Source organism: Bos taurus, chromosome 7, assembly GCF_002263795.3.
Source record: "Bos taurus isolate L1 Dominette 01449 registration number 42190680 breed Hereford chromosome 7, ARS-UCD2.0, whole genome shotgun sequence".
Taxonomy (NCBI): Eukaryota; Metazoa; Chordata; class Mammalia; order Artiodactyla; family Bovidae; genus Bos; species Bos taurus.
The window spans coordinates 4587687-4615493 of NC_037334.1; the positions used below are offsets into that span (position 1 = coordinate 4587687).

Below are 27807 nucleotides of genomic sequence, written 5' to 3' on the forward strand. Positions count from 1 at the left end.
AGCCTGGGGCCGAGGCTGCGCGCGCGGAGCACCAGAAGAGGCGGGATGAAATGGGAGGGGGAGCGCTGGGCCAAAACCTGTGGGACCCGCGCGCCGAGGGCGTGGGGCGGGACGGAGGGCGACTCTTAGGCCCTCGGGGAGGAAAGGGGCTGGAGATGCGAGCAGGCGGGGCTCAGGGACCGCTCAGTAGGGGGGGGGGGGGGCGGGGCCAGAGCTGGGGTGGGGGCCGAGACGGAGGATGGGGGGGGAGGAGCGGACCAGGGCTAGGGGCTGCAGGCGACGCTGAAGGGACACACGGCTGAGGGCTGGGTGCGAGGAAGTGGGCGGGGGGTATGGAAACGCGATTGGGGGCCGCCAGGTCCCAGACTGGGGGTAGGGAGCCTGGAGCTGGCAGGGTCGGAAAGGGAGGTCCCAGGTCGGTAAGGGTAGAGTTGGGGGGTTTGGGGCCGCGGGAAAAACGGCGCGTGCGGTGCGCGGCGGGGCGGAGGCCGGACGGGTGGGGCTCGCGGTGCCCTCCGGCGGGCGGGCGGGCGGGCGGCGGGGAGGCCGGTGCGGGGCCCGCCGCCCCCCCGGGGCCGGGCCGGGGGCGGGGCCGGGCGGGGCCAGCGGCGTATTAGCGCCTTGTCAATTCGGCTGCTCAGACTTGCTCTGGCCTCCGCGCCCGCGCCCAGCGACGTGCGGGCTGCTTGGCCCGCGCCCTCCTGCGCCCGGCCTGCGCCCCGCGCCCCTCGCCGCCTCCCGCCGCGCGCCCCCGGCAGCGCCGGCCCCATGCCCGCCGGCCGCCCGGGCCCCGCCGCCCAATCCGCGCGGCGGCCGCCGCCGCCGCTGCCCCTGCTGCTGCTCTGCGTCCTCGGGGCGCCGCGAGCGGGATCAGGAGCCGGTGAGTACACGGCGCCGTGCTCCCTCCTTCCCGCCTGGGCCGAGAGCGTGCGCCCCGGGGGCAACCGCGGGGGGGAGGGGGCGCGGGCGCCACCTGGATGGCCCGGGAACAAAGAAAGGCGCCCCCGGAGCGGCCCTCGGGGCGCCCTCACCTGTGGGGCGCACGGCGCCGAAGTTCCCTGGCCCGAGGGTCCGGCTTCCGCTACCGAGGCCTTCTTACCTGGGCTGCCCTGTGGAGGACGCCCGACTCGGCCCCAGGGGGTCGAGGAGCCGCGGCCTGGGACCCTCTGCACGGCGGGACGCGGGGGGCGCACGCGACAGCGTCTGCTGACTTGGAGTCGCGGAGACTGCGGGTCACCGCACCCGGGCGGGGGCGCACGCAGTAGGCGCGCTGGGTGCCGGCCCTGAGCAGGGCCCCCCCGGGTGGAGGGATGAGCCCCGTGAGGAAGGCGGGGCGGGAGGGGGCCGCTCTGGCCGCCTGGCGCGCGGCCCGGGGTCCCCGGGGACGCGCCTCTCCGCGGGCCGGCGCCGCGGCCCTCCCCCGGCGGGACCCCGCGCGCGGGGCTCTACGGAGTCCCCGCCACCGGCGGCGTTTAGAACAGTTCCCGGCCACGCTGCGCCGGACTAGGAGACTCCAGCGAGAGAAATCTTTGTGAGAGAGTGGGTGAGAGGGAGAGGGAGCGGGAGCCAGCGAGTCCGGGCACCGTGGGCCCAGCCTGGGTGTGTGTGTGGGGGGCAGTCACCGGGAGCCCCCAACCCCTGCAGGCCTAGAGACCCCCACCCTGTTGGGAACTCCTGGCCTCCGGCACTCTCCGGTCCCCCACCCGATGCACACCCTGGCCAGGACACCGTCTCCACATCCCGACCCACTCTGGGACACACCCAGAGACACACAAAGACTCACACTGGCTTGTGGCCCATCACCCTCGCCCTCGGATGCGTGCACACTGCATCCCAGATGCACATTCTCACACCATCGGGGCGCGCACACACACATTCCATCCCTGACACACACACATTCATGGTCACACACTCTTTCCAAGGGGGAGGCGACACAGGGCACACACGAAGGCACAGCCTGCCCTGGATGTTCACGGTCACCCCGAGGGCCCCATGCAGGCTCGCAAGTCGACCAGGAGGAGCACGTCCCTCTCCCCTGGTGGACCTACACTGCACAGAGCTGTTGGCAGGCTCCCTGCGGTGCTCCTCCAGAAGGCTCAGGGTCCCGTGCCCTGGGGGCACTTGCTGAAAGCCTAGCATGCCCAAGGCTCCTGGACAGGTGAGGGGCTGCCCCAAGGCCCTCCTCGGATTCCTGACAGCTCTGCCAGGCAGTGGGCAGCACTCGTGAATGCCACCTTTAGTGGCAGGCTTTGTTTTCCATCCAGCAGAGCAACAAGCAAAGGTGGTGGTGGGATTGTTGTGCGTGTGTTTTTTCCTTTAAGGGGGAAGAAATTAAATAAAAGATTCTCACACCTCAGCAATATGTTTCTACTTACGGTGTGTCTTAGCACCTGACCAGCAGGCGAGCAGGTCGTAAAGTGTCTGCAGGTACCAGCAGGACAGGAGATGGGGACCCCAGGATGGAGGCCACCCTCCTGCCTTGCTTGCAGAGAATCTCACACTTTTCGCTTTTAAAACACATGGTGTTCCTTTTTAATAACGGCAGTGGCTCCAGATTGGGAAGGGGGAGAGGAAAAAACTTTTAAAGGCCCCAGCTCTGCGGGAAAGGGCGGGGAGGCAGGGAGCATGGGATGGGGGTGGGGGTGGGGTGGGGTGGGGGGTGCTGTCCAAAAGCCTAGCCCAGGGATCTGCTTGGGGAGCCTTCTAGGAAGCCCCCAAACTAGGCCAGGCACCACCCCCCCAACCTCAGTGGACTGTCCCCAGCTGCTTTGCCGGGGCTGGAATGTATGCATCCCAGTTCTGCTGAATGCCTTGGCGCTTTGTTCGTGGAGGACTGGAGAGAGTGCACCAGCCAGCCAGGACCCCAGAGCCGGGAGGGGCCCTGATCCCAACAGCTCCTCTGCACTTCAGTGTGTTGGGCCCTCTCGACATCATGAGCTCATCGCATTCATCTCCCCAGCAGGTAGAATGGATTTTCCTCCCATTTTACGGAGGAGGAAACAGAACAGGAGAAAGCAAGCCAATTGCCCAGGTGCTCCAGCTGAGATGGGCACCCGCATCCTCAGGAGAAGGCCTCCCTGTGACCTTTCCTGCTGGAGCTTGGGTTGGGGGACCGGCCTGTCCAAGCCCGCCTGGCCTTGCCCTCTCGCCCCGTCCCCCGCCCAGCCCCGGGAGGGCAGCTGCAGCTGCTGGCAGGCAGGCCACACCAGCCCAGGCCAGGCGGGTGGGGCAGAGGGGCATTGCCCCCGCCTCCAGCCAGGACCCCCCAGAGCGCCCCCTTCCTGCCCTGGCTGTGGTGGTGGGTGGGGGACGGGAGGGGCGGGACCCACCCCTGAGGGTTGAGGATGGGCCTGGGGTCTGGGCAGGCCTGGCCGTGCCTCCCACCCTGCTGGGGGGGCCCAGGCAGGAAGCGGTGGGTGGGCCGGGGCAGAGACGCTGGCACGCCCGAGTTCATGCCTAAGGAATTCCGAATTAGCGGGCGGCTGGCTGCCTGGGACCTCCGGGGCGGCCCCCTGGCCCCCCGCCCCCGGCCGCCCCCGCCTCCTCAGCTCTGGCCCGCTCAGCCGGCTCCTTCGCACGGACGCTGAGACCTCCAGCGAGCCCTGGGCCAAGCCCCAAATGCAACTGCGATCCCAGGCTCTAGCAAGACATGGCCCTCCAAGCCAAGTTTGCCCGGGAAAGTCATCAGGGCCGGCCTCGGAACTGCGTCCACCCCATCTCACCCATGTGGGGCAGTGGGGAGCCAGCACAGGGCAGCTGCTGGGGGCCAGCACAGGGCAGCCGCTGGAATGTAGGAGGCCTACAGGGGGACTGGGATTGCCCTGTCCTTGGCTGCCAGGGAAGCTGGTCTGCCCCCCGCCCCTCTGTCCCCTCTGAAGTCCCCTGTTACAGCTGCCTGGTGATCCTTTTAAAACACAAATCCCTCCCCTGCTCAACTCTGGAAGAACTCCTCTCTGAAGGTCTGGCCCCTGCTGACCTCATTTCCTACCACCTGTACCCTGGGATCTTTGCACTTGCTGCTCCACTGTCTGAACACCCTCTTCTATATATTGTCATGGCTACTTCTTTCATTTCATGCACTTCCCTGGTGGCTCAGACAGTAAAGAATCTGCCTGCAATGCAGGAGACCCGGGTTTGATCCCCGGGTCAGGAAGATCCCCTGGAGAAGGGGATGGCAGCCCACTCCAATGTTCTTTCCTGGAGAATCCCATGGACAGAGGAGCCTGGCGGGCTGCAGTCCATGGGGTCACAAAGAGTCAGACATGACTGAGCGACTAACACTTCCATTTTATTCACATCTCAGGTCAAATGCCACCTCCCCAGACAGGCCTCTTGGGTCAATTAGCTGCCACCATTGATTCGTGCTTTATTTTCTCCCTTGTTTGTTCTTTTAGATACTAGTGCTTTTTCCTGCTGCTCCCTGGGCTTCCCTGGTGGCTCAGAGGTTAAAGCGTCTGCCTGGACTGTGGGAGACCCGGGTTTGATCCCTGGGTCGGGAAGATCCCCTGGAGAAGGAAATGGCAACCCACTCCAGTACTCTTGCCTGAAGAATCCCATGGAGGGAGGAACCTGGTGGGCTACAGTCCACGGGGTCGCAAAGAGTCGGACACAACTGAGCGACTTCACGTTCCTTGGACTCAAGTCCCACAAGAGCATGAATGTTGAGTGTCTTGGTGACCATTGTGCCCTCAGATCCTGACACATTGTAGGTGCTCCTTGAATTAGTGAGTGAACAAATGAATCCTTACAACCACTCTTGGTGGAGAGAGAGCTTCTCAAAGACTCAGAGACGTAAAGAAACTGGGTCAACTTCCAGAGTGAGCTGAGGGCATTCGAAACCAGGTCAGCCTGGCTTAAAAGTCCCACAGAGTTGTCCTTAAAATTTTCACTCTTCTCAAACAACCCCATGTGGTGAATACCATGATGCCCATTTCCCAGATGGGGAGACTGAGGCTTAGAACGACATCTAGGACTTGAACTGGGCACCCTACTCCCTGTTCTGTGCCTTGATTTCCTCCTGGATAAAGACAGTTTCCTTTTAGATTCTAATCTTCAGAAGGAGAAGCCATGGGCTGCCCCAGTGGCAGTCGGGAAGAAAGGCATCAACCATGGCCTCCCCGAGGTTCCTGTGCTCAGAACCCAGTTCACACACAACCCAGTTTAGGAAGTCACTCACTTCCCATCTGATCTTTCCAATGGCCCTGAGGACTGTGAGCTTTCTTGTTCCCATTTTGCAGATTAGGAAAACTGAGTTGAGGGGGAGGATGATGACAATGGCCAGATCTTTGGGATGAGGGTTGGGAGCATAGAGCTTGCCACAGCCACCTTCAGTTCTGGTGGCGGTGCAGAGCAGAACTTTAGAGACATGGATACAGGTTTAGTGTGCCTGTCTTCTATTTGGTGACCATAGGCAAGGGCCTTGATCTCTCAGAGCCTTGTTTTTTTCCATCCATAAAATCAGCAGGATTCTAGTAGGGCACCTCTTTTTGGAAGTGCTTTCCTCCCCCTAGAGACATCTACTATGTGTGAGGTTCTGAGGGATATCAAAGAAGGAACACACAAATCTGTTATTTCTAATTGCCAAAAAATAAAATGAAGTTTAAAAGAAAAAAAAGAAAAAGCAGAGTGCAGTGGTTGTCAGAAGTGTGTGCAAAGTAGGAGTTCCTTGGATCTGAATGAGGTTTGTCACCGATCAGAAAAAGCCCTGAGCAAGTCAGTAAGGAACTGGCTTAGAAGGACTGAATTGTGGAATCAGACAGTCCTGGGGCTGAATCTCAGCTTTGCCACCAACCTTAGGTTGGTCATTTGACCTGACTGAGCCTCAGTTTCCTTCTCTGTAAAATGGGCGGCAATCATAAACAGCTCCTTTGCAGGACTGCCATGAGCCTTGGAGGTCCTAGGCTGGTGGAAGGCCCAGGGCAGCTCCATCCCAGCCCTGACAGGTGTTCCTCTCTGACCCCAGACACGGCTGTGATCAGTCCCCAGGACCCCACGCTCCTCATCGGCTCCTCCCTGCAGGCCACGTGCTCGGTGCATGGGGACACCCCAGGGGCCACCGCCGAGGGCCTCTACTGGACCCTCAACGGACGCCGCCTGCCCCCTGAGCTCTCCCGAATGCTCAACGCCTCTACTATGGCCCTCGCCCTGGCCAACCTCAATGGATCCAGGCAGCAGTCAGGGGACAACCTTGTGTGCCACGCCCGCGATGGCAGCATCCTGGCCGGCTCCTGCCTCTATGTTGGCCGTAAGTGGACACCCAGGGGCAGATCTTGGGGGTAGCATCTCCCTCTGGAGAGGGGTGTGAATCGTGGGCCCTCTAGTCTTGGCCTGAACAGTGGGTATACTGGCACAAGTTGAGGGGCATGGGCCCCCTGGGTGGGCATGAGATCCTGGAGGCGCCCATACACCATTCTCAAGAGAGCTATGCAGGTGGCACTGCCCACGTCCACTCTGTCCATCCTCCTTCTGCTCCAAGGGTGGGGGGCCCCCGTTGGCAGCCAACAAGTCCCCCTTCCACCTGTCCGTGGCCAGCCCAGACCTCAGCCCCCATACCCGCTCCCCCAGTGCCCCCAGAGAAACCCTTCAACATCAGCTGCTGGTCCAGGAACATGAAGGACCTGACATGCCGCTGGACGCCGGGGGCCCACGGGGAAACATTCCTCCACACCAACTACTCCCTCAAGTACAAGCTGAGGTTGGTGGTGGCCCTTGGGTGACATGTCCCAGCCCAGCTCTGTGGCCTGGGCCACCCTCTCTGAGCTCTGGGGTCCTGTCTGCACTTCTGGGCTGGGCTGGGGAGGCCTGGGGGCCCCTCACGTGTCCTCCTCCCCGCCTGTCCCTGCAGGTGGTACGGGCAGGACAACACGTGTGAGGAGTACCACACGGTGGGACCTCATTCCTGCCACATCCCCAAGGACCTGGCTCTCTTCACGCCCTATGAGATCTGGGTGGAGGCCACGAACAGGCTGGGCTCAGCCCGCTCTGATGTGCTGACGCTGGACATTCTGGATGTGGGTGAGCCCCGCCCCCTACAGAGGCCAGCGTGGCCCACCTGCAACCCTCACCTCCAGGCCTCCCCCCCCGCCTGCAAAGGCCCAGCCATGGCTGCAGCTCAGCTGAGGTCTCAGGGACCAGGCTGGTTGGGGATGGGAGGAGCGAGGCATCCACCCACTGGTCCCCAGCCCCCTGCAGCAACCAGGATACCCCTACTCTGCGGAGAACACCTGGCCTGGCTGCCTCCCCCATCAGCAGCCCAGGTGTGCGGGGAGAGGGCCCAGGGGAGCTGGGAGGGGGCGCCCAGGTCAGGAGGCGCCCCAGGAAGCCACAGCCTGGAGCTGAGAGGGGGTGCAGGCAGGAGGCAGGAAGTGGATGATCCGCGAGCAGAATTGGGCCTAATCTAATTAGGGTGTTTCTCAGCCCCGAGCAGGCCTGTGCCTTAACTCTTTCAGCCCCTCACCAAGGCCTCAGGGGAAGAGGCCAGCCCTCCTGCGGCCCAAAGGACTCCCTGAAGGATCCCTGGAAGGCTTGCAGCAAGTCCCTCCTCTTGCTTCCCACTTTATTTCCTCAAATCCTGAAGGGGCTGTGGGCATGTCCCAGTTGTCCCTTGCACCTTGCTGAAGTCGGAAGGAGCAGGAGGTAGGCAGTGGAGGGGTGTGTCAAGGGGAGCTTCCCAGGGCTCTGGCAGCCTAAGGGCCCCCTGCACTCCTGGGCATAATAATAATAATATCATCATCCAGGCAGGGTCTGCTTTTTACATAGTTCCCTGAAGATAGGATTATGTTTCTCCTGTCACAGATAATTGTGGTGATAACAGCTAACATTAATTGAGTGCTTCTGGGTGCTGAGTGTTACCCGAATATTATCTAATATAATCCACCCGTCCCAAGTCGGGGGAGGGAGAATGGAAGCAGGTGCCATCTAAGCCGCGTGCTCTGGTACTTGGACCCAGAGGGTGCCAGCCAGGTCCAAAGAGATCCCGGTGACGAAGGCCTGCCCTGCCCCCTAGTGACCACCGACCCCCCGCCGGACGTGCACGTGAGCCGCGTCGGGGGCCTGGAGGACCAGCTGAGCGTGCGCTGGGTTTCACCGCCTGCTCTCAAGGACTTCCTCTTCCAAGCCAAGTACCAGATCCGCTACCGAGTGGAGGACAGCGTGGACTGGAAGGTGCCTGCCCCGCCCCTCCCCGGCCGGCTCCTCCCTCCTCCCATCCCCTGCCGCGCTGCCCCCGCCTCTGACCCTGCGCTGGCCGCCCAGGTGGTGGACGATGTGAGCAACCAGACCTCCTGCCGCCTGGCAGGCCTGAAGCCGGGCACCGTCTACTTCGTGCAAGTGCGCTGCAACCCCTTCGGCATCTACGGCTCCAAGAAGGCCGGGATCTGGAGCGAATGGAGCCACCCCACTGCTGCCTCCACCCCCCGAAGTGGTGAGCACCCCAGCGGGGCTGGGTGAGCCTGGGACCAGCTCCAAAACGGCCGGAGCCTCTGTTTCCTTATTTCCTTCGGGAGAGTCCAGGTCTCAAACTCTTGGTCCTGTGGTTGGGGGGAGGGGGGCAATTGTGGCCCTTGAATCTATTTTCTTAGCCTGTCATTTGGGGGCGGGGGGAAGTTTGAACCACTTGCAGACTTTTAAAAACAGTCACAATACTCTAGATTCCCTAGAAAAAGTTGTCTGTAAGAGGACAGAGTTACTCCACAGCCCTCCTCGGCAGAGGCTGCCCTCAAGTCATGGCCCTTGCTCTTTTGGTTGCGTCATCCCCACTTGGCCCCTTGCACCCACATGGACCCCTTCCCTAGCCCCTAGGGGCAAGTGAACTTGAGACCCTTGCTTCTCTAAGACCGTGGGCTGCCAACTCTCCCTACAACAGGCTTTGGTTTCCCCTTCAGATCAAGGTAGGGGGATGAGATGATCAGACGCCTGGGTCTGATTCCCTTTGCCATCTTCTCTCCTCTGTGAAATGGTATGAAATTTTGCTTGGTACTTCTGGCCTCAGCTTTCCCATCTGGAAAGTGGGGATCACAGTCATGCCTGCCTCAGGCTATTATGAGGGCTAGATGAGAGAGAACCCACGGAAAGTGCCCTCATGGTGGGTGCCACCCAAGTGTTTGCAAGTAATAGTTACTGAGGCTCCTATCGCCTGCTCCTGCCATGGTTTCACCCAAGGGAGGCCCCCTTTTCTCAGACGAGGACCCCAAGCCCCCAAGAGGTGCACCCAGCCCCCCAAAGTTACACAAGGATCTGAACGCAGTTCCCTCGAAGTCCAGGCTCACGCTCTTGGAATGATGGGGAAACCAAGGCCCAGAGAGGGTCCCAGTCAGGGAGTGGCAGAGCAAGGCTCCAACTAGTTCCCCAGCCCCCATCCGGGGCCCCTCCAGGTTCAGGGGTGGGCGGGAACTAGCACAGCCAGGAGGGGCTTGAGCCTTGGCCCCTGCTCGTGCCCAGCACCTGCGATTCTTGCACGGGAGCCAGCAGGCGGCTGCGTCCGCTGGGGAGGCTGGGGGAGGCCAGGGGAGGCCGCCAGGGGCAGTGGGGGCCGGGGCTGTGCCAGGGCCTGTCAGCGGGTCCCCGGCATTATTTATGACGTGAGGCCGATGTCCTTATCCGCCGGCCCGCTCAGGCTGCTCAGGGCTGGCTGCGGCTGGCGGCTGGATGGACAGGCCGGCCTCCCACCTGGCCCTCCTGGCCCACTCCCCATCCATCCGGCTGTACTCTCAGGCCTGTCCTGGGGACTGTCCCTCCCCTCAGAGTCACTTCGAATTGTCTACCTCCTTTCATCTGTCGCTCACTCTCTTTCCCTGTGTCTGTCTTTCTGCCTTTTTTGGTTTCTGCGTCCCTACATCCCCAGTGTCTCTGTCCCTTCCTGTTCTGGCTCCCTCTCCATCTCTCCACCCTCTGCATCTCCTTGGCTGCCCCCCGTGGCTTTCGCTCCCCCTGTATCTGTCTCTCTTTGCCTCTATCTCTTAACGTCTGCCTTGGTCTCTCCAGCTTTCTCATCAGCGTCTCTCTCTCCTTTCCCCTGCCTCCTGCTCCGGCTTATCCCTCTGGCCCTGGCCCTTCTCCTCACTCCCCCGCTTTCACACACACCTGGCTCAGGGTGCCTGGAGATGTGGAGGAGGAACCCCTTCCTCCCCCTGCCCCCTGTCTCCTCGGGGGCGCAGCTGGGCTGCAGTGCTGGGCCGGGCCGTGGGGCGGACCGGGTCGCGCTGAAACAGGGAAGGGCGCGGGGGGCGGGGTCCCCGAGGAGAACGCGGTCCTGCCGCGCGAGGGAACCTCCCTCTCCTGCCCGCGCGCGCCCTCTGCTGGCCGCGCCCTGACGCTGCCGCTCCGCCCCCATTAGAGCGCCCGGGCCCGGGCGGCGGGGCTTGCGAGCCGCGGGGCGGCGAGCCGAGCTCGGGGCCGGTGCGGCGCGAGCTCAAGCAGTTTCTGGGCTGGCTCAAGAAGCACGCTTACTGCTCGAACCTCAGCTTCCGCCTCTATGACCAGTGGCGAGCCTGGATGCAAAAGTCACATAAGACCCGCAACCAGGTAGGAAAATGGGACCCCTGGGAGAGGGGTGGAGGGGTGGGGCCGGGTGGGGGTAAAGGGGATGGGAGGTAGGCCCACAGCCCTCAGACACTGCCTCCTTCCTTCCAAGCACAGGACGAGGGGATCCTGTCCTCGGGCAGACGGGGCGCGGCGAGAGGTAAGGGGGACCCCAGGTGGGTGGGCAGGCCAGGAGTCAAGAGCCCTCCTGGTGACCACAGGCCGTGGGCCCTCCATCCTCAGCCTTAGAGTTGCTGAGGTACAAGTCTTTCCTCCAGCATTTATTTATCAGCATTTACCTAACACCTACTGTGTGCCTGACCCTGTGGCCTTTAGCCAAGTAAGAACACCCAGAACCCTTCAAAGTGTCCAGAGGGGATATCATTCTCAGGAATGAATGCACATAGCCACCTGCGGAGCATGTATGAGCACCTACTGCATACTGGCCCTGTGCCACGTGTGTTCTCTGCAGGACAACCCATGGGATGGATAGATATTACTCCTCAGATAGGAAAACCAGGGCCCAGAGAGGGGCAGCAGCCTACCGAGGGCAGCTGGCTGAAAGTGGTGGGCCCAGGACCTGGGCCTCATTTGCTCTGTGGTCCTGGCCCCTCCCAGGCTTCTTGCTAAGCCTGGCTTTCCCTCTGCCTGCAGGTCCTGCCAGATAAGCTCTAGAGGCTGGGGCTGCCCTCCCTGCTGCATGGAGATCCAGGGGCCACCCCAGACTGGGGGCCATCTCTGTACCCTCCCCTCAGGGTGCGCTAGCCCTGTCAGCAGCAGCAGGGGCGAGTACTCCGAGCTCTGAGGGCCACAACAGCTCTGGCCTCCATGTGAGGTGCACCCCAGTGGGGGGTGTGTGTGTGTGAAGGGGGGCTTTGCTTCCCAGAATGCTTGCAAGAGCTGAGTGTGAAGAAGGGTTATTACTCCCCCTACCCAGAACCCCCTCCAAGGAATCTTTTTAAATAAACATAACTATTTAGGTGCCCTGATTGTGAAGGTGAGTTTGGGGCTAGAGTGGCCTAGGGTGAGGGGCTGTGGGGCTTAGGGAAGGCACGTGGAATCCTGATGACCCTTTGGGATGGGAATCTTCACCTCCCAGAATTTCCAGCTCTCTCCATGATCTGAAATATCTGGTTCTAAACTCCTTGGAGAGTGGGCTTCAAAACACCAGAGTTTCTAGAGTTATGCAATAGGGGTTGGTGGGAGGGATTCTTGCACCCAGCATCCCTGACTTTGTGGGACCCCACCCCAGCACCCCAGCGATAGTGGAGCAGATGCAGACAGAAGATTCTTTAGGTTCTTTATTATGAGAGGTGAAGTGAACTCAAGGAGGGTCAGTGGTCCGTTGGGGTGTGACCCCAGCCAGCTGGGTGGTCAGGGCAGGGCGCCATATGCCCCATTTTCCATCTCTCTTGTCCCTGCGGAGCCACCATCACTCGGCAGATTCCGCATCAAACCTGAGGTCCTGGAGAACCTCACTGATTGCTTCCATGGTTTTAATTACCCTACAAGAGTGGATGGGAACTATAAATAAAACCCAGATGGGGTGAATTAGCCGCCGCAGTGCAGCTCCAAGGGGGCTGTGGCAAGCCCCAGGCCCTCCTGCCTCCCGCCAAACCTCCAAGCAGCACTAGCAGTGGGAGGATCATTTAGGTGCCTGGGAGAAGGGGTGGTCCTGTGGGTCAGAGTGGCAGGAGGAAAGGTCATCTTGGTGAGTGTGGGCCATCAGGAAGGTGTGCAGGGCGACTGTGGCAGATGTCTAGTGGGTGTGCACATGTGTGTGTCTGAGAGGCGAAAGGCGGGAATGTGCAGGTGTGTGCCTGGTAGGGCCTGGGCAACCATGTCCAAGCTCCGAGTCGAGCCATGTGAGCAGGATCGACGGGTGTGAGGTATGCAGCTGTGTCCTGAAAATACACAGCAAGTCTGGTGTGAAACGGCAGGGCATATGCACCGGGGGAAGGTGGGTAGTGCATCTAAGGTCACCAGGTGAAGGTTCTGGTATGCACAGCCAAAGGCTTGTGTGCAGGTCCAGAGGGTTGGGGTCTGACCTTGCCAGCCCTGGGGCATGCCTGTTTGGGGCTGGGTGCCCAAGGATGCCTACGCAAATCTAGCACGGTCAGCCCACTGGGAGGCAGCACTCACTTCATCTTCAGCTGGTGCATCTGCAGGCTGTCCTCCTGCCCAGTCAGCTCTGGTGTCCCCATCAGCTGCAGCAGGGCCACCTGGTTGGGGGAATGGGCAGCGAGGAGGACGTCACGGTTGGCAGAGGCCGTGCCCTGACCTCCCACATAGGAGGGTGGGGGAAACACTGAAGCCCCCAGAAAGGCAGCACAAGGGGGAGGAGGGCAAAGCAGGCAGGAGTCTCAAGGGCAGCAGTACTTTTAACGCTGGAGGAATCTAGGATTAGGTTTAGAGGGGCTCCTGACCAGGGGGGCCGAGTGGGCGGGCCCTAGAGTCAGCGCAGTGTGGGTGTGTCCTCATGTAGGCGGGGAAGGGGAATGGGGTAAAATCTCGGCCAGGGATTGGGGGACAGGAGTGGTGCAGTTGGAGGTATAAGTAGGCGGAATCTTAGTCTCAGAGACCAGCCAGGGCGTTATAATCCCAATTTGGAAGTAGGCCAAAAACCTAGACTTGGGTTGGGTCTCTAAAAGAGGGTGGCCTGGGAATCCCAGCGGCGAGTGTGGTGTGGGCGTGGCTTCACGTGGCCTTGTATCTCGGTCAGGATTGGCTGTGAAGGCAGAGTAGGCCGGGTCACAGGCCCACAACTTAGGCTGGGATCTAGGGTTACTAAGAAGGGGACTTGACCTGGAGTTTCACTGCACCCAATCTGAGGGTTGAGTAACAGATCTGGGGCACTGGGACAAGCCAGAGAGGGGAGGAGCGCTGTAGAGGTGGGGTCTGGGATGGAGCGGGCGTGTCCTGGATAAAAGTGGGGGCAGAAAGGAGGGGGCTAAGCCTGAGACTCTCAAGTGAAATCTTAATGGACGACTTAGCTGGGACATGTAGAGGGGACTGCTGGGGCGCCAGGGGCGGGGTTTGCAGGGACGGAATGTGGCCCCTCCCCCAAGGGGTGCACCGTGGGCCAAGCCCCGGGAGACACAAGCCGTAGAGTGGGCGCGGGGGAAACAGCCGGGGGGCGGGGCCTCACTGTGGTCAGGCGCGTCTCCTCCAGCTGCTGCAGGCTGCGCACGTGGCTCGCGAGCAGCGGCTGCGCTCGGGGTCCGGCTAGCTCGGCCTCCACCGCCAGCACCTCTCTCGAGGCGGCGGCGAAGACCTGGGTCACCTCGTGGACCGTGCTCCGGTAGCGCGGGAAGTCGTAGGGCGGGCCGCTGCTCAGGTACTGGCGGTGGCCTCTGCGGCAGGTGAGGGTCCTGAGGCTACGGCCCCGGCTCTCAGGCCCTGCACCCGCATCGACCGCCTGAAAGCCGCCCAAGAAGTGTCCCTCGATCCCAGAGTGTGGAGGCTAACCCGAGACGAGCGCACCCCAGCGCATAAGGAAGGGAGCGATCTGGTCTCCTCGCAAACCCCGCTCCACCTCCGACACTGAGGCGCACGGGGACCCAGTTCCTCCCTCAAGGCTCGCCCATCCCGAGTGGGCTGAGGGCCGAACATTGGGACCCCTCCCCTCCCATACGCCCACACTCACTCCTCCAGCCGGCGGAAGGCCTGCGCGCGCTCAGCTTGCAGCTGGTGGATGCGCTGCACCAGCTCCCGGATCGGGGCATCTTTCTACGGAGCGGGGAGCATGGCTAGGGCATGAAGCTGGTGCCCCCGGGCCTGCACCGCCCGCCCCACTCATGTTCCCGCTCGGGCTCGAGCTCACCCAGGGCCACACCAGCTCCTCGTGCTCTGGGACTCCAGTGGCGGCCGTATCACCCGGCACCGCAGGGACAGTGGACTCTGATGCGGCCTCCGCTGTGATCATGACTGCGCAGCTCTGGCCCCGCCCGGGATCAGGTTGCTCCGATGCGCCTGGCGCCCCCTGCAGGCCGGGAGGCCTCGGAACGTAGCCTGTGGTGAACAGTCAACCTGGAAGAAACCCCGGGGAACAATGGGAAGCGAATACTGGAGGGCTTCTCAGGTCTGACACCCTCTACCCACCCCACCCCGTGTTTATTCCTGTCCAGCGCTTGCCTTCTTAAAGTTTTTGATCTTGAATATAAGGTTCTATATACAGCAAGGTTTTGTTTCTATACAACTGTCAACACCCGACTTCACTTCCTCACATTCCATTCCCACACAAAGAAATCTGGGAAGTGATATTCGTCATCAGAGGCCACAAGGCTGTGACAAGAGTGGGATCTGAACGCAGGTTCTGACATTGGAAAGCTCAAGTCGCTGGAACCCAGCCTACAGCAGATTCACTAGCAGGTCCTATGTGAACTGGTTGGAAAAAGAAAGTGAAAGTGACTCAGTCCAGTCTCTTTGTGGCCCCATGGGACTCTCCAGGAATACAGTCCATGGAATTCTCCAGGCCAGAATACTGGAGTGGGTACCCTTTCTGTTCTCCATGGGATGTTCCCAACCCAGGTCTCCAGCACTGCAGGTGGATTCTTTACCAGCTGAGCCACAAGGAAAGCCCAAGAATACTGGAATGAGTAGCCCACTCCTTTTCCAGGGGATCTTCCCGACCCAAATCCAACCAGGGTCTCCTGCATTGCAGGTGGATTCTTTACCAACTGAGGTATCAGGGAAGCCCTGATTGGAAGTGAGCTGAAAAAAAAGCCCCTGAGATGGGAGTCCAGGGCAGGGCAGGGAGATGGTGGTGGTAGTGTTTCATATTAAGAAAAGGCCTGAGAGCTGGATACACACAGCCTAATTTGAACTTCAGAACCTCCCTCCTCTAGGAGTAGACCAGGTAGACCAGGAAAATGGCAGCCTGGCCACAGGGAGGAAGGGGCAGCTAACAAGAAACTCAACTACCTGAGACATTGAAGTGACAGCCTTTAACTGGCACTCCAGGTCTCAGCTATTCTCAGGCATCACTCTAGGCCTGAGTTGTCACCTACATCAAGCCCCAGTCATCCCAAGACAAATAAAAACACAGCCTTGCCAGGGCACTGCAACCCTCACCCAACAGACATCAGTCCTGGGTGGAGCCAGGAGGGCTAGTGGTCAGGCAAAATGGAGAGAAGGTGTTATTACACTAGGGGGTATGCTCCAGCCTATCCACCCATCCACCCACACCCAAACACCTCCAGGGCCCAGACATAAGGGCTGTTAAATGTGCCTGACCAGGTCCCACCGGTCACTTGGTGAAGGTCTTTATTCTCTATTTCAGATGATAAAACCCAAACGGGTGGGCTCACTAGGTTATGTGGCAGAGGGCCAGGTCTGAGACTTCCTTGTGCTGTGGTTCTGACAACTTCAGATGTGAAGGGCAGGGACCATGGTCCAATTTACAGATAAGACAACTGGAACTCAGGACCCAGGACCCCCAAGGGCTATGAAGAGCTGAGTAACATTAAGTCCCGTAGGTGTCCACATCTCAGTCACCGCCCCCCCCCCCCACTGGACAGACCAGCCACAGGGACACCAATTACTGCTCCAGTCAACGAAAGGGAAACTTTATTGAGGCCCAGGACCACGGGGCTTGGGCAGGAGGCCGCCCTGCGGGCAAAGGAGAAGCAGGTGGAAGAGCTTTATTTGACCTTCTTCTTGGGGCGCAGGTTGTTGGTGTGGCCACACTTCTTCTTGCGGCAGTTGACAGCACGGGGGTGCAGGCGGGCGTAACACCTGTGCAAGGACACCAGGGAGGGTGAGGGCGCATCCGGCCCATGCCCAGGGCGGCCCCCGCCCCCATGCGTGAGCACATACTTGCGGCAGATCATCTTGTCGCAGTTGTATTTCTGAGCGAGCTGGCGGAGGGAAGGCTCGATGATGCCGCCTCGCAGACGAAGCACCAAGTGCAGGGTGGACTCTACAGGAAATGAAGGGCAGAGACACTGTCGGAGCCTAGCCTCACCACCTCAGTCCCACGGGTGGAGGGCGGCCTCCAGGGCCCTCCAGACCACAGCTTATCAAGTATGATGGGGCTACATCAGAACCCCTTGGGTATGTGCACATGGACATGCCACCCCACAGAACCTGCACCTTGTCATGTCACCAGTCCTCACGAAATTGGAGACTAATATAAATATACACCAACAGTGGTATCCACCTCGGTTTCCCCACAGGCAAGGCAATTTCTAAGAGATGCAAGGATAACCTTTTATTTTGCTAGGGAAAAAGTGGTGATTTCCTTTACAATACTTGTAACATTAATACTCACACACAGGCCTTAAAAGAAAAGTGACTAAGAACATGAGAAACCATGGGCATTCGGAAAACACTGATGGAGACGCTTTTCAGCGATGAAAAGAGCACTTTACAGAGCAACACTCCCTAGCGCCATCTGATCCCCACCTTAAGGACCACCCTCCTCTACAGCTCCCTCCTAGTGACAGACTGTCAGCATTGCATCCTGGGTCCTAGGCCTCGCTGAGGCCCTGCTAGCCACCGCACCCCGTACCTTTCTGGATATTGTAATCTGACAGAGTGCGGCCATCCTCCAGCTGTTTGCCAGCGAAGATCAGCCGCTGCTGGTCAGGTGGGATGCCTAAGGAGAGAGGACCTCCATTACAGAGGCTCTTGCAAGCACAGCTCCCGCCGTGCCCCGCCCACCGCCACCACAAGGCTGTGCCAGGATTACCCCAATCTGTCAAAAGGGAAACTGAGGTGGGGAGGGCAAGCTGTCTTCCCAAGATGACACTGGGGAACACTGGCATGGCTGAGATCTGTTGAAGCCCAGCACCCATTGCACACAGGATAGCAGAAACCCAGGGCTGAGGTTCCTACTGGGCGCAGCACTCAGACTCAGCCCAACTCACCCTCCTTGTCTTGGATTTTGGCTTTGACATTCTCAATGGTGTCACTGGGCTCGACCTCAAGGGTGATGGTCTTGCCCGTCAGGGTCTTCACAAAGATCTGCATCTCTGCGCCTGCTGGGGAGACAGGGTTAGCATGGATGGGGGGAGTGGTGATCGCTAAAGGTCTGAGCAGCCCCAGCTCACAGGCTGACCAGGTTTAGTCCAAGCCAGCCCCATGCATGCCTCGACCTCAACTGCAGGCCCACCTCACTGCCTGGTTCCTTCTGCCCATCTGAGCCTGCATCTTCAACTTTAGGGCACCACCCTGCCAAGCATATTTTCTCCAAGCGTGGTCTGAAGGTCCCACCCTTCCTCTCCTCACCAGCCCCTGCTCTTCCTGCAGCCTGGGTGGGAATCTCATCTTAGTAGCATCCCAACACACACACCTTCCTCTCTACAATCCCTTTTCCTCTCCAATACCAAGCTCAGACACCCAAAACTCCGGCTTCCTTCTGGGTTACACCCGAATGCTCAGACCACACTTCCTGCGTTTTATCCAATCCATAAATAACAACTGCTAACCACGTGCCTGGTACGTGTTTACAGAGGTATCGTTTTCATTTTCCAAGTTAAGAAAACAGTTGCTACTACCAGACTCTCTTTACAGACTTAGAAAAAGGCGACAGAAACCCAGCTGAGGGGCTTCATATTTTCGAAGGGACTGGCACGGTTTCCGCCACGAGAAAAATTTAGTTAATACCCCTCCGCATTAAATTAGATCATACCCGAAGGACACACGCTCTCCCCAAGGCCTCCTCAGATAGCTGGGGCCGGCAGAGCGGGCAAGCTCCCCTTCCAAATGCCGATTTCCCTCGCGGGGCCCAGTTCGGGGCCGGAACCCGGCCCAACGTGCCTTGCTAAGCCACCCCGCAGAACCTGGCCCGCCTACACGGACTTCAGGCCGCCGCCTCCGTTCCCTGGGCCCCCATAGTCCCCCGCACCCTACAAACCAATCCGGCCCAGCGCCAACCCGCAAGGCCTCCACCACCAACCTGCTCGGCCGCCTGGTTGAAGAGAAAGAGGGCGGCGGAACCGGAAACCGCCGATTCGCCGCCGAAAGCGCCTGCGCACCGAGCACGCTGCGTGCTTGCGTCACAATCCGCGCCGCGCGTCGTGCCCCGCCCCGCCCCCATGGTGGGTGCTGGCGAACGAAGTCGCGGCGCCTGAGTGGGACCTTGGCCCGCTAGCTTCCGGCTGTGAGCCCCACCCATCGGGTCACGTAGTAAGACGACCGCACCTTTCCAGGTGTTACTGCCCTGTCTCCAAACCTCCTGGAAGACGGCCCGCACATAGCGGGTGCTCCGGAGATATTTAAACAGATTAGGAGAGACCTTTGTGCTGCAGGAAAGGAATTAAGCCGCAGGTCCAAAGACGCAGGGGTCGAGGCGGGAGGCGGCGCGGGGGCTAGACCCCTGGAGCCACTGGAGGCTCTCTGGCTGCTGTGCATAAGTGGGTATCAGGGCGGGTGCGTACAGGAGCACCGAGGGCAGGTGGGGTTGGTGCATTCCCTCAAGGAAATGAGGTGGGACCCAAGGTCTTGTTTCTGGGACGGAAGAAGTTAAAAAGTGCTGAGCGCTGGGAACAAGTGAGGACGAAGTTACCCGTGGATTTGGCGGCGTGCTGTGCTGAATCGCTTCAGTCGTGTCTGATTCTGTCCCTGTAGACTGTAGCCTGCCAGACCCCTGTCCATGGGATTTTCCAGGCAAGAATACTGGAGTGGATTGCCATGCTCTCCTCCAAGGAATCTTCCTGACCCAGGGATCGAACCCACGTCTGCACTGTAGGGGCTTCTTTACAGTGGAGCCTTGCTCAGGGTACCTTCTTCATTGACCACTTCCCGGCGCCCCTATGGACCAGGCAAATGTAGACACTCTGAGGTCTGGGAAGAGACCTTTAATAACTTAATGGAAAGTGCTTCAAAGATGAGGGGACTCTGTGACAGTGTCTGATGGGGAATGCGACCCCATCTAGCTTCCTGAGGAGCCCACTTTGGGGCTGAGATTTAGAGGAGTTATTCAAGGAAGTAAGGAAATGATGTGAGCAGTGGGAAGGCCTCTGTGGTGATAGGAAGTGGGGTCGTTGTGGCTGTCACCACTGGGGACCCCCACCCAAAGCAGCCCCACCTCCTCCTAGGCCAGTGGTGCCTGGCGCTCCACAGCCAGCCTGTCCCACGTGCAGCACCTGTCCCTGTTTTGGGATGCTGAGCCCAGGGATGGAAGGAAGTCACTGTTAGATGCACCTCCCCTTTTTAGTAACAGAGTCTCTTTATTGATAACTTCCCAACAGCATCTGTAAACATCGGGTACAAAAATATTCCACTTAACTCTGTTCTCCAACGTTGCTCGGCTTGCTCCACAAAGGCCCTAGGAGAGGCTTGTTAGGCTCTAGAGGTCTACACCTCTGGTCAGAGAAACAGGCTTGGGGCTGAGTGGATGGCTAATCTCTGTCTTGAGCCTTCTACAACTGTTTCAGAAACCTCCTTGAGATAATGATTGGAGAAAGGATTCAGTACTCTCATTGGAGGAAGGGGCAAGAAGACCAGAACCAGTAGGCGCAGGGGTGGGCTGGGTGGACTCAGATGACAGTGCTTGACTGTCTTGAGGGGGCTCTGACCAGGGGGCTGGGGCAGGGGACATCTGGCTCTGGTCTCTGGGAAGCTTGAAGTGTTGTTCAGAGTAGACCTAAGGCCTGACTCTGGAAAAGCTCCCTGTGCCCAGCCCAACTCCAGATGGACTGGTCATCCCCAGTTTGATAGAGGAATCTACAGAAAAGATGTTCTCAGTGAGGAAGGAGGAGGAATGAAAGATCCCCAGGAATTCTAAGGAGGGAGCCTTGTCCCCTCAGCAAGCCCTAAATGACAGACTAGGGTGGCAAAGCTGAGTATCTCGAGGCAGGGTTCTCCATTGCCACTTCAGACATCTGGGGAGTGACGCTGCTGCTGCCCTGAGACCCCCTCGGAGCTCCTGGGAGCAGGGCTACTCGCCCGGCATCTCCTCGTCATCTGTATGGCTGCGACCGTTGATGGCAGGGGAACCAGGCCGGATGTGGGACAGGTCCTCGAAGCCAGGGCTGAGGGAGGGCGAGACAGTGTCGGGACTGGTGTCACACGAGCCTGTGCTCTGTTCTGAGGTGGCGATGGTGGTGGTGGTGCTAGGCGGAATGGGGTCTTCATCTTCATCCTCCAGGAGAGATGCCTCTGGGATGTCTGGGGGAAGACGACCCAAGAGTTGGCTGAGTCACTGTCATCACTGGGCACTGTGACGAGGGATTAATTGGGCCCATGACCCCTGACAGCTATCTCCACCCCACAGGACAGGACTCTGTTCATTTTACAGAGGAGGAAACTGAGGCCTTGGCAGGTGAGAGGCCTCTCTTCAAGGTGAAGTGAGGTAAGGACTCAGGTTCTCCGGAGTCTGGCCTACATGGGCCCTGGGCGGTGAGCCTGAGCCTGGCTCTGCCCTCTTGACTGTGTCACCTGGGCCTGGCCCCTCACCTGCCTGTGCCTCAGCTCCCCGCTCTATAAACTGGGAAACGATGGCATTGCCTTTGTGCCTGTGGTTTCAGCAGCCCTGTGGTGGGGAGCTTTTGGCCCATTCAGCAGACTGGGTAAAGTGAGGCTCGGCATGGATGATGCTGTGCTTCCGGCTGCCAAGTCACTGCCCCTCTGGGCACAGCCCCCACCTCACAGGTGGCTACGGGTAACAGCCTGCCTCGCAGTGGGTGCATGACACTCACTGGGCTAAGGACTGTCATCCTTTCTTTTTTTTTTTTTAAGGACTATCATCCTTGTCAACACCCCGTTGTTATGACCTCTGCCGAAGGAGGAGATTCTGATCTCAACACTTGCTCTGCAGGTTGCCAAGAAGACCAGGCCAGACCCCTGCCCCACGTCTCTCTGGACCCACGACCCACCAGGGCCTGGGCCTGCTGTCAGCCCTTGGGGTACATTCCAGAAGCCAGCCCTGGGCTGAGGGCACTGACATCAAAGGGTGCAGAGCCCAGAAGTGGGATGCAGGAGTTCTGGGTGACACTTACGGCTGAAGGCCTCCGGGTGCTGTCTGGCCAGCTTCCCTTTCAGTGTCCTGTTGGGGAAGGGAAGGCACACAGGGCTGAGCCTGCTGAGGAGACAGGCTGGGCCCGGTGCAGGCCAGGGCCCCCCTGCTCACTGCTCCAGGCTGGAGGGGGCTGGGCGCTCAGCCTGCCCTCCGACCCCCATGATGGGTGGCAGCTACTGTTCTGCTGTCGCCCAGCTTCCACACGGCCTTAGTGCTGGGTCCGGCCCCCACCTGTAATGCCTCATGTCTCACCCTCTTCTACCAGGACCACCTTCCAGGAGGCTCCCCTTCCCCTCACCTCAACAGCCACTCCTCTGGGGACTTGTCCCAGCCTGTCTTTCCATCCTGGGGTGAGGATGTCTGTACAGGGGCCAGGAGGGCCTGCCTGTCCATGCCCCAAACACCGGCACTCATTAAACTGAAGTTCACAGAGAGGCACCTGTTTCCCTTTTTTAACTGCTGGTTTTTTCTTCGTACCTGAAGTAATGCAGTTCTGCTTGGGCTTCCCTGGTGACTCAGATGGTAAAGAACCCGCCTGCAATGCAGGAAACCTGGGTCGGGAAGATCCCTTGGAGAAGGGAATGGCTACCTACTCCAGTAACCTTGCCTGGGAAATCCCATGGACGGGGAGCCTGGCGGGCTGCAGTCCCTGGGGTCGCAGAGTCGGACATGACTGAGCAACTGAGATTTTCACTTTTTTTACTGCAATTCTGTTTACAAAGAGTTACAAAAGGACCTTCAGAACAGCCTCTCAGCCTTGACTCTGGTCAGCCAGCACCGTGCCCCAAACCGTCCCCCAGAGTATCACTGCTGCGGCGTCCCTGCCTGGGCAGACACACTCATCTCCTTCCCGAGGGACATCAGGGCTTCCCTGGTGGCTCAGACGGTAAAGAATCTACCTGCAATGTGGGAGACTCGGGTTCTATCCCTGGGTCGGGAAGACTCCCTGGAAAAGGAAATGGCAACCCACTCCAGTATTCTGGCCTGGAGAATTCCATGGACAGAGCAGCCTGGCAGGCTACAGTCCATGGTGTTGCAGAGAGTCAAACACAATTTGCTGACTAACACTTCCACCTTCACTGAGTGACCCAGATACACGTCAACCTTTGGGGTTCCTGCTCTAGCCCCATCCCTGCGACACCACACGTGGGCGGGCAGCCTGGTGAGAAGCCCCAGAAAACATGCCCTCTTATGTAGCATCTATCTGGCCTGTTGCGTGATTTCTGCGTAGAGCTTGCTCCAACCTGTTGCCCTCAATCTGTGGCACCTACTCTGCCAGCAGACGTGGCTGCTCCTGAAATAGCAGAAGCGGCACGGTCGGCCAGAAATGCCACTGTAGCTGGTTCTGGGCCCAGGAGCCCAGGCTGTCAACAGCAGTGTGAGCTCTGGGGGTGCGGGTGTCAAGCGTTCTGTGTGGCTGGGGACTTGGACAGTCTTTCCCTGTCCTCATGGAAACCGGCTCGAGGAGCACCCACAAACCCCGGGAATCTCATTTTTCTCTTGAGAGAAGACCTGGGTGGAGGCCAAGGCGGACAGGAGGCTAGCCTTTCACTGTCTGCTCTGGCCTACCTTTTGCAGTATGGGTCTGGTGCTATGTTGCATGTTCAAAAAGAAATAAAACTTAAGTTCAGAAACTCTAAGGTTTTCAGTCCTTCTCCAATACTAAGTGTGCGGTGAAGCCTTGTAAAACAAACAAGCTGAGTCTCCCACCCTGCTACGTGGAGAGGACGGCCCTCATCGAAGAGGAGAGGAACCTGAACCATGGAGTGGGAGGCGGAGGCTGGAGGGGGAGCACCCACCTGATCCTGCGGAAGATGCTGTCCAAGTCCCGTTTCATCTCCACCAGGGTCCTTGTGTGGTGCAGGAAGCGCTCGTTCATCTGCTGCAGGCGGGCACTTGACAGGTTGTTGAAGTTGAGCAGCATCTCGTTGGTCTTTTCAAAGCGGTCCAGCCTGGCAGCAGAAAAAGGGCACCGACTCCTCTGCTCAGCCTCCAGGGCCCTGCCAACTGATCCTGCTAGGCCTTTTCCTGCTCCGTGACCTTGGTGTACATCATTCCCGTGTCCTGCAGAGCTCTACCTGGTGTCTGAGACAGCTAGCAAACTCCTATTTAGCTTTCAAAACCCTCCTCAAGGGTGCCCTTCTCATGTAGCCTTCACCCTCTCCCTCAAGCAGACTCTTTGACTCTCCTGCTTCCCCAGGTTCTTTCTCTGCTCCGGTCCTGATACCCTGAGGCCAGGAAGGTTCAAGTCTGATTTTGTCTCCTCTCAGCCTGGGCGTTCCCCCAGGGCCAGGTCTGAATCTGGCCGTAAGACCCAGGAGGGAGATGGGCGCTGCCGAGACCAGGCAGAGTCAGCACCCTTGTCACAGGACGAGAAAGGCAAGGTATCAGGTCCCTGCTGTGCCATAAGTGGAATGAAGAACTTTTAGCTTCAAGACACAAAGATAAAGCCCCAGGAGACTGATTCCACCCCAAGATTGTGTCAGAGAGCATGCTGGAATTAGGGGGAAGTTGTGGTGGCTACAGTGCCAAGCCCCAAAGAGGGCAAAGGTCATTCCTAGAGCTTCCAAGTGACCCCGCATGCACTGCAGAGACAGCCTTGGCTCTGAGAACAGGCGCCCAACAGGAAGTGAGCCATGGCTCCCTTAAATCCCACAGCCCCTTCCTTATCCTCCCCCCAACCCAAGTCTCCCCACCCCAGGCCTCAGGCTAGGAGCTGCTGCGGCCCCCGCCAAACTGTCCACAGCTGCAAAACTGTCCCAGGGCCCCGCTTCCTGTGCCAAGGCCTCGCCTCCAGGCCAGGAAGGAATTTACTTTGGAGCCAGCCAGAAGATTTGCTCACTTCCTTCATTTTATCACCAGTGTGGGACCAGGGTAGAGGCGGGCAGGGCAAGAATGTTGGCCAGCAAGTGGATTCCTTCCCACGCTGGGGACCCAGGGCCCCTGGCCTCACTCACATGTTCTTCTGGGCCAGGATGATGGCGCTGACATCGTCCGCATTCACCATGCTCAGGATGCGGCTACAGAAGACCCTCGAGGCCGAGTCCGGGGGGTCCATCTCTTCCTCCTCCTCCGCTGCCTGAAACAGGCAGGAAGAAAGAATTTTTGGTCTGCATCAGAAGTGGGGGAGGTGGGATGGATAAGAGGGTCTGGCTACCCCGCAAGCCACATGAAGTGGGTCATGCCACCTGAGCCTCAGCTTTGTCATCCCAGAAATTCAGAAGTGTTTTGAGAATCACTGGAGTTCATATTTATAACTTGTACCCAAGCACATCAGAATCCCATCACCCCTTCTACCTCCACATCCCCAATTCCCATGTGCCCAAAGTCACAGGCAACTTCCTCCTGCATAGATCTGCCACCCTCCTCCCACACGCCCCTGCCTTTGCACCTGCTGTCCCCACTGGGAGAACATATATGGCTGTCCCCTCATCACCCCCCCCCCGCAATGCCTTCTCTCCCAAAAGACCCCCCACTCTGGTCACTCTCATCACTTCACCTTTTTAAATGGTTCCACTGTCTCATCTCTTCCTGAAATTATTTTAGTTATCAGGTGACCCATTTGCCAGTCACCCCCACAGTGTCAGCTGCAGCAGAACAAAGGCATGTCTTTCTGGCTTGCTGCTTTCTCCAGAGCCAAGCCCAGAACCCAGCTCACAGCAAGGCATTGCCAGAATTTAATTTGGTGAGAGCAAAACAGAAACTTTCAAACTCAGCTCTGAAGCTGGACTTCTATTAGCAACTTAAAGCCAGGCAGTGAGCCCCAGCAACCCAGATGGATCTGCAGTTCCCAGCTTCTCTGGCACACAGATTACACCCCAGCAGGTGGGGACTTCCAAGACCATGCTAGGGCAGGAGGGGACACAGCTTCAGCACTGGCCCTCCTGAGGAGATTCAGGAAAAACCCAGAATCCTGACATAGCTTGGCTCTGGGATCTGCACATTTAATGGCCAACAGAAAAGCCCACTTGCAACTGGTTAAGATTCATGCACAGGATCAGGAAGGGCTTTCAGAGTCCACGTCTACCCTCCTCTTTATTGAACATCAACTCTATGCTAAACAAGACACCAATTTCAAACACCAGCAACTGCTATCATCCTTATTTATGTATGAGGAAAATGATGCTCAGAGACTGAGGTACTGGGCCATTGACACACAACCAGTAACCACGGGTCACAACTCAAATGCCCGCGGCCCACAGGATCCACAAATGCGAGACCTGGATGTTCAGTATCTGCGTCTGACAAGACAGCTGCTTCTTACTGTCCCTGATTCCTGCCAGACTTCTGATTCTTTCCAGAAAAAAAAAAGAAAAAACCAAAACATGGATTTCTTGTCCCTGTGAAATCACCTCATTTACAAATGTCAACAACTAATATTTACCCCATAGAGGCCAAGAGTACATTTCTCTTTGTGCTGAATCTGGCTATTGGTTTGCAGCCCCCATGTGCCTTCTCAAGGTAAACTGTCACACCTGATGAAATATAACTCCCCCCCTCCCCTCACCCTCCAGCGCCAGTCACCATGCTTACTGAGCTCCTACTCCGTGCCAGGTATGGACACCAACACCCTCCACATTTCCAAAGAAGATCATGTATAAAGGGGACACTTGGGCTCTCAAAGGAGAGTCGTGTGCTAGTCGTGTGCAGCTAGAGCCTGGCAGGCACAGCATTTGGACCTGTGGAAAATGGTTCTGCTTCAAAGCAGGGCTCTTTCCTGTCTCTGGCTCCCAGATGTGAGGGCTGAGGGATTCAAGGCACACTCTCCCACCAGATGCCTCGTGGAGGAAGCCTTCCCCAACTGTTAGTCTGGCCTATACACAGGGTGGAAATGACCCAGCATAGGCTCTGGTCCTGCTCCAAATACATTTATGGGGAAAACACGCAGAGAGGGAGGCTGTGTGACCTTGGAAAAGTCATCTCACCTCTTAAATCTGTCATCCACAAAGTAGGAATAACAAAGAATTAGAATCTCACAACGCTGTTTGTGAGACCGAAACCAACAGTGATAAGAGGCGCTGGGTTCCGGGCAGGGAGCTTCTCCGAGGGCAGCGTGAAGAAATCTAAGGATGGCCTCCCCAGTGCTTCCAAAAATAAGAACAAACACTTGTACAGCACTTCATTTAATCCCCAATTCCCCCTACAAGGCAGACACTACCCCTCCGAGGGCAACACAGGGGTGGGCTCCATTGCGCAAGGTCACACACCAGAGCGGGAAGGGGCCGCTACTCCACCCAGGTCTTTTAACAGAATTTAAAAGGGCTGCACAAGCTCAGCAAAACCCGCGAGTGGGGTGGGGCTCCCCAATCCTCTCATGCCCCGCCCTTGTGAAACCGGGAAACTGAGGCCCAAACAGGCCAACGCCCGGTTTTGGAGACAAGGTACAGCCTGAATACAAGTGGCCCCAACTCTCGCGCCGCGGATCCGGATCCTGCCCACAGCGCCACCCGCGCCTCCACTGCGCAGACGGGGAAACTGAGGCCTGTGCGCAGGAGGGGTGCCCAGGTGTTGCCAGCGGCGCGCCCCACCCCACGACAGCCCGGAGACCGCGCCCAACCCGGCCTGGATCCCCAGAGGCCCCTGCGTCCCCAGCCCCACCCAGAACTCGGCCCGGGCGTCGCTGGCAGTAGCACCTGCACATCTGGCGGCCTTGCTCGCGCTTCCGGGATGGCGCCCGCGCCGCCGTAACGTCACCACGCACCCTGCGTGCGAGCGCGCGCGTGGCGGCGACGTGCCCAGGGCCGACTTGCGTGAGTGGAGGCGTGGCAGGAAGGGGTGGGGCTTACATGTAGCTTCTATTTGCGGGCTCAACGCAACAAATAGCCAATCAAACAGTCCCTCTCGCGCCGGCGTAGTCTGCAGAAGCTGAACTCGGCGGCAGTCCAGAACCGGGAAGGGACGTAGGAATAACGTAACCTTTTCAATAAAAGGATATAATCAGCTTCCTTCTTAGGAAAACCATGCCTTTTTGTAGTCTCTAAGTTCGTATTGGAGAAGGAAATGGCAACCCACTCCAGTACTCTTGCCTGGAAAATCCCTTGGACGGAGGAGCGTTGTAGGCTACAGTCCATGGGGTCACAAAGAGTCGGACACGACTGAGCGACTTCACTTTCACTTCAAGTTCGTGTAAACAAATTGCACATGGCGACCCCTCCCCCACCTAGCTGGTTCACGGTTCTCGCCCGTCCCTTGAATTAGCCAATCGCGCTAGCTTGTGAAACCACGCTAAACAGAGCGGGCTTCCCACTCAGTGTGCTCGCCGGTCACACATGCTGGTTGTGCATCCTTCTGCAAAAGTAAAGTTTGCCTTGCCAATCCATTTTCGG

At 58.7% G+C, this 27807-nt stretch overlaps 4 protein-coding genes and 1 long non-coding RNA gene across 11 annotated transcripts; 2 read left to right on the forward strand and 3 right to left on the reverse strand.

Moving 5' to 3' along the window:
- Positions 1 to 639: 639 nt before the first annotated feature.
- On the forward strand, positions 640 to 11502 carry CRLF1 (cytokine receptor like factor 1). 2 transcript variants are annotated; one of them, XM_059888499.1, is made up of 9 exons: positions 640 to 880; positions 5963 to 6244; positions 6565 to 6694; positions 6845 to 7014; positions 8006 to 8163; positions 8254 to 8422; positions 10334 to 10521; positions 10631 to 10678; positions 11173 to 11502. In XM_059888499.1, exons 1-9 carry the CDS (start codon positions 769 to 771, stop codon positions 11191 to 11193), a joined length of 1278 nt encoding a protein of 425 aa, XP_059744482.1. In that variant the 5' UTR covers positions 640 to 768; the 3' UTR covers positions 11194 to 11502. The 2 variants fall into 2 exon arrangements, with proteins under 2 accessions (XP_059744482.1, XP_024850521.1); XM_024994753.2 differs by having other exon boundaries at positions 10636 to 10678.
- Positions 11503 to 11801: 299 nt separating this feature from the next.
- Positions 11802 to 14447, reverse strand: REX1BD (required for excision 1-B domain containing). Of its 2 annotated transcripts, none has more exons than NM_001075490.2 (5): positions 14342 to 14447; positions 14165 to 14247; positions 13667 to 13871; positions 12661 to 12740; positions 11802 to 12023 (listed from the first exon to the last, which is right to left on the reverse strand). In NM_001075490.2, the coding sequence occupies exons 1-5, from the start codon at positions 14441 to 14443 to the stop codon at positions 11951 to 11953; spliced, it is 543 nt and encodes a 180-aa protein (NP_001068958.1). In that variant the 5' UTR covers positions 14444 to 14447; the 3' UTR covers positions 11802 to 11950. The 2 variants fall into 2 exon arrangements, with proteins under 2 accessions (NP_001068958.1, XP_005208502.2); XM_005208445.5 differs by having other exon boundaries at positions 11802 to 12042.
- A 1610-nt stretch (positions 14448 to 16057) lies between these two features.
- Positions 16058 to 18442, reverse strand: UBA52 (ubiquitin A-52 residue ribosomal protein fusion product 1). Its single transcript, NM_001076363.2, is given in 5 exon segments — positions 16058 to 16254; positions 16336 to 16438; positions 17030 to 17116; positions 17388 to 17501; positions 18419 to 18442. Coding segments are annotated over 4 exon segments (387 nt in total). The 5' UTR covers positions 17491 to 17501; positions 18419 to 18442; the 3' UTR covers positions 16058 to 16160.
- A 77-nt stretch (positions 18443 to 18519) lies between these two features.
- Positions 18520 to 21916, forward strand: LOC112447322 (uncharacterized). 2 transcript variants are annotated; one of them, XR_003035423.2, is made up of 3 exons: positions 18520 to 18875; positions 20738 to 20815; positions 21202 to 21916. It is a non-coding gene; the product is annotated as an uncharacterized lncRNA (long non-coding RNA). The 2 variants fall into 2 exon arrangements; XR_009495136.1 differs by lacking the exon at positions 20738 to 20815 and having other exon boundaries at positions 18529 to 18875.
- KXD1 (KxDL motif containing 1) lies at positions 19669 to 27145 on the reverse strand. Of its 4 annotated transcripts, XM_059888283.1 has the most exons (6): positions 27080 to 27145; positions 26407 to 26565; positions 24439 to 24560; positions 23281 to 23433; positions 21462 to 21508; positions 19672 to 20631 (listed from the first exon to the last, which is right to left on the reverse strand). In XM_059888283.1, the coding sequence occupies exons 3-6, from the start codon at positions 24537 to 24539 to the stop codon at positions 20402 to 20404; spliced, it is 531 nt and encodes a 176-aa protein (XP_059744266.1). In that variant the 5' UTR covers positions 24540 to 24560; positions 26407 to 26565; positions 27080 to 27145; the 3' UTR covers positions 19672 to 20401.
- Between the last annotated feature and the right edge of the window lie 662 nt (positions 27146 to 27807).